The sequence below is a fragment of the Mesitornis unicolor genome, unplaced genomic scaffold (genome assembly GCF_000695765.1).
Source record: "Mesitornis unicolor isolate BGI_N332 unplaced genomic scaffold, ASM69576v1 scaffold10289, whole genome shotgun sequence".
NCBI lineage: Eukaryota > Metazoa > Chordata > Aves > Mesitornithiformes > Mesitornithidae > Mesitornis > Mesitornis unicolor.
The window spans coordinates 21,609-26,100 of NW_010209232.1; the positions used below are offsets into that span (position 1 = coordinate 21,609).

The 4,492-nt window shown below is 49.9% G+C and overlaps 1 protein-coding gene across 1 annotated transcript in view; it reads left to right on the top strand.

Annotated features, from left to right (window-relative positions):
• ASCC2 (activating signal cointegrator 1 complex subunit 2) overlaps window positions 1–3,852 on the top strand; it is a 23,573-nt gene extending 19,721 nt beyond the window's left edge. Inside the window, 4 exon segments of the mRNA XM_010192814.1 lie at window positions 526–747; window positions 2,462–2,567; window positions 3,135–3,211; window positions 3,684–3,852. Coding sequence (XP_010191116.1) covers window positions 526–747; window positions 2,462–2,567; window positions 3,135–3,211; window positions 3,684–3,852 — 574 coding nt within the window.
• The last annotated feature ends 640 nt before the right edge of the window (window positions 3,853–4,492 follow it).

Sequence of the window (4,492 nt, forward strand, 5' to 3'; positions counted from 1 at the left end):
GGTGCGGCCCTGGCCCGTGGTTTGCAGCTGCGTGTGCTACTGCAGCGAGACGATGCTGCAGCGTGGTGTTAGAGGGCACCCAGGGCCTCACAGAGCTGTCTCCTAGGCTGAATCTGAGCTCTAACAGCTTGCCACTCAGGATTTCGGGGACTTCTTGTGTTATTTGCATCTCGGCCAAATTCCAGCTTGAGTATAATTGCATTTGGCCTCCTGTAAAAGCTTCCTTTCTGTCTCAAATGACAGTGGTGGTCTCCAATTCCTGATCTTATCTGCTGTGTGATCTTGCTGGGCTTCTGTTTAAATATGACTTTGTTCCAAGCCAGGAGTGGCCATTTTTAGTAGCCAGACAAACAGCCCTGTTATAAATCGGAGGTAGGCTCAAGTAGTGCTTGTGGAGTTTGGGGTGAGACTTGCGTTGCTTCAGCTTCCACCTACTAAGAGGAAAAGAGGTGACCTATAAAAAAGATCTTTACCCTTCTTTGCCTTTCTGTGTCTGCCTCCCTGTTTCCGTGCTGTGGAGCGCAGGAGGGACGACACGACCAGGAGTTTGCTGAACGACAAACGCCTGGTTGCGGAGCAGAAGGAGCGCTACAGCCAGTACAGCGTGGTCGTGGAGGAGATCCCAGTGCAGCAAGGAGAGGCTCGGCTCTACAGTGAGGACTACGAGGACGAGTATGACGACACTTACGATGGAAACCAAGTGGGGGCAAATGATGCCGACTCAGATGACGAGCTGATCAGCAGGAGGTAGGTGCATGGGAGCTTGATGGGAATTGCCACCTTGAGTTGTCTGCCTCACACAGACCCATTCAACGCTGGGTTTGCTTCTGTCTCTCAATGAGGACGTGTGCTTTAAACCACCCATTTTTCTTCCGCTGCTCCTGCTTTCTCTATAATGTGCAATGGGGGCGATTCGGGTCTCTCCCCCGTTGGTGGGGAGTTGTTGCCAGGACGTTCTCAGCCTTCCACTTTCTGTGGCTGCAGGACTCGGCCACTGCCTCCACTGATCAACAGATTCCAGAGGGGACTTTGTTAAAACCTGCACTCTGCGGTGCTTCTGCTTACAGAAAACTGCCCTGCAGCGGAGGAAGATGGGCTGTCCATAATCAGGATTGAGTGCAGTTGGCAATGTAAAATGGCTGGTTAGCAAAGCAAAACTTCACAGTGTGGAAAACCGTACAGCCAGATTTCTACTCCTTGCCAATCCCCTCTGATATCTCAGAGTGCTGAATTTCGGTCCCTGATGGACTGCACAGCAGTCTCCAGTGACTGGCAGCTGGAGACTGGCAGCTTTTAGGAAGCAAGGAGTTAGTTTGGCATGGGGGTTGTAGAATATTTATTTTAGAAATAAGAGCTGGAGATGGAAAACACGTGTTTTAGAAGCTGGTTTAACATTTCTGAAAGTAGCCTTTTAAATTCTGATGTATTAAGATGTCAGCATTCCTAACCTCGACAAGAAATGTATTTTTGGGGTTCCTTTGTCCCTCTTGCTTTTCTTTTTTTTTCCCCCTCCTAAAGCATGACGAGGCTTCAATTCAAACCCTCTGGTGGTTTGCCTGTAACAGCGTGGCACTCGGGGCTTTCTCCGTGCTGCAGGTGCTCAGTCCTTGTGCTCCTGGAGAGGCAACAGGAGCAGTTGGTGGACGTTAAACGAGATCTACAGGCTTGAGGGAACAAATGGGTTTACATTTATTTCTCTGACAGTGGAATGATGGATCTGAATTCCAGTAGAATTTAAACACACACACATACATACATGTATCTGTGTGTGTGTATATGTATATTTATATATATTTATAAAAGAATTAGCTATAGTTATGTGGTGAATTCCACCTCACCCCCCTGGGCCCTTTGCTGCTTTGCATGTTCAGGGTGATTCATAAAGCTTGATGGATTTCTCCAGGTATTTTCCCTGTGTGAAACTGGGGCACAGCGATGAAACTGGGGCTCCATGGATAACCACTGACCAGTCATAATGGCTTTAGAGCACAGCACTTTTGAAGCATTCGTGGTTCTCTCTAGGTTTGAGGGTTTCTCTCTGTACAATGGATGTTCCCTGCCTGGTGAGCTAAAGCCTAGCAAAGTGTACTCCTGACTAACGCCTCGTGGCTGTGCCTGCATCCCCTCCTCCCAGAGGAAGCAGTTGTTTTCCTTGGAGAAATTCCTTGTGAGGTTTCAGGTTTTTCCTGACCTGCTCGTTTGGTTATTTTCTTTATTATTATTATTTTCAGAAACAACTTCACAGCGAATGTTGCCTAGCGAAGAACATCTCTGTTCGTTAATTGTCCGTAGCAAATGTGTCATTAGCTGCTGGCTTTTTTTTTTTTTCTTTCAGAAAAGCAAGCAAGTCCATGAAACTTGCAGATTCTCATTTTTTACAGGATGCAAAACGAAAAGGATATGCTGGTCCTTTCGCGGCTGTACTCTCTTCATTGCTGACTGTTTGTGTCTCAATTCTCAGGCCGTTCACAATTCCTCAAGTTTTGAGGCCTAAAGGACAGGAGGAAGGACAGGAAGAAGAAGAAGAGGATGAAGAGGAGGAGGAGGAAGAAGCTGAAAAGGAAAGAGCAAAGGTGACATTTAGTTTGTGATTGGAGATTTACCATAGATCTTATCTGCTTCACATGCCAGTGTTTGCCAGGGATGGTATGGAGCAGGTTTCCCCTTTCAGAGAGTGAATCCTGTAACAGTAGCATGGAGACTGAGCTGCTTTTCAGAGAGGCTACTTCTGCAGTCTGCTGGACTGCAAAACGTCCCACTGTCCACTGCTGCTGGGCCAGCCGTACTGGAGCAAGGACACTGACTCCATGGAGACATTTAATCTCCTTTATTCCATAGGCAGACAATGCCAGCAGACCACTTTGAGGGTCACTAATGCTCTGTTGTCATGGATATACTGGAAATAGTGACGTTGATGGTGTTGCTGGCAGAGATGGGATGTGGGAAGAAGGCTCAGTGAGGTTTCCTGCCAGGTTTTGTGTTTGGAGTCATTGACACCAATCCTGCTGGCTCAGCCAGAAGAGATAACGAACGGTGAATCGAATCGGTTCCACAGTCCCACAGTCACCTCCTGCTCCAGCCCTTGGCAGGATGCTGATGAGTTCACTGACCTCTTGCCTTTCTGCCCATGGTAGGACCACTTTGTGCAGGACCCAGCCGTACTGCGGGAGAGGGCTGAAGCCCGGCGGCTGGCTTCCCTTGCGAGGCGGGGGTAAGTAAGGATCTTCCTCGGCAGGGTGAAACCGTGGCTCTGCTGTGCTTTGTTGCTGACTTTGAACTGTTGAGGGTGATGTTCTTTCATGTTCCTGTATGTCAGGGTCACCAGCGTGGGGGCGTTAACTTCTTCACCCAACTTCAGCTTCGCTGCTGATTGTGCTCTCCCATGAAGTGGGCAGGCACGTCCCTTTAGCACAAGCAGCAGAACCCTATGCAAGAAAGGATCTTGCACAGCACCAGGGATTTCAGGACAGTTTAATAGCTGGTTTTAGATGACAGACTGAATGTGTAGAAGGATGCAGTCGTTGCGTGGCTGATGCTGATGCTCAGCTGTTGCAGAAACCCTGCTGGGCTGAGCTGAAGGCCTGGCGGCTGAACTCCTCACACCGTCACTTGTCAGGATCCATAGATCTTGTTCCCAAGCGTGCAGTGTGCTGCTCGTGATGTCCTTTTTCTGTGTACTGCAGGCACAAGCACGACAGCTCTGCTGTTGTTGGGAACGTGAAGGGACATGGGCAGAACCGGGAAACAGCGCAGGAACGAAGGAAGAAGGAAGCAAACAAAAGCACAAGAGCTAACCATAATCGGCGAGCCATGGCGGACAGAAAGCGGAATAAAGGCATGATTCCCTCCTGAAAGCCTCTTGGCCCGGGTGTTGCATCCTCCCCAGTCCCCTGCTTCGGAGGAGGCAGCTGTGCTCTGTTCCCTCGGCACTCCCTTCGCTCTGGGGACTGGCTGTCGTGGTTCAATACCTGGCACTTCAGCTCGCGCGGAATTGCACACCCTGTGAGAGCGCTGCCGGTCAGGGGAAGGGGCTGCCCTCCAGGTGGGCCCTGGCTGCTCCTCGGCGCAGAGAGGCGTGTGTGTGCCAGCGGGCTGCACCAGCCACTTGTTTCCTTTTGTACTATTTATGATCCTGAGAATTTTATTTTCATACTGGCTCCTTGCGCCCTCTCCACAACTCACGTGGGCTTCCAGGCCGAGCAGCAGGCGGCTCTGGGAGCAAGGCTTCCCTGGAACAGCCCTCGCGGCTTCCTGCTCCGCCGAAATGCCTTACCCCGCAGTACCACTTGAAGGTGGATTGAAGAGCGCTCAGGCTGTTCCTGTTCTGAGACACGCAGGAGTTTGGGTGAATAAGACCGTATCATAAACGTCTGTCCCTTCATTGAGGTGTGTGAAAACAGAATGTGCAAATAAATGATTTAAATCCTTTAGCTGATGTTTTAGGCTCCGTAAGAATAGTGTTGATCTTCAGGTTCGACCTCAACAAGTCTTT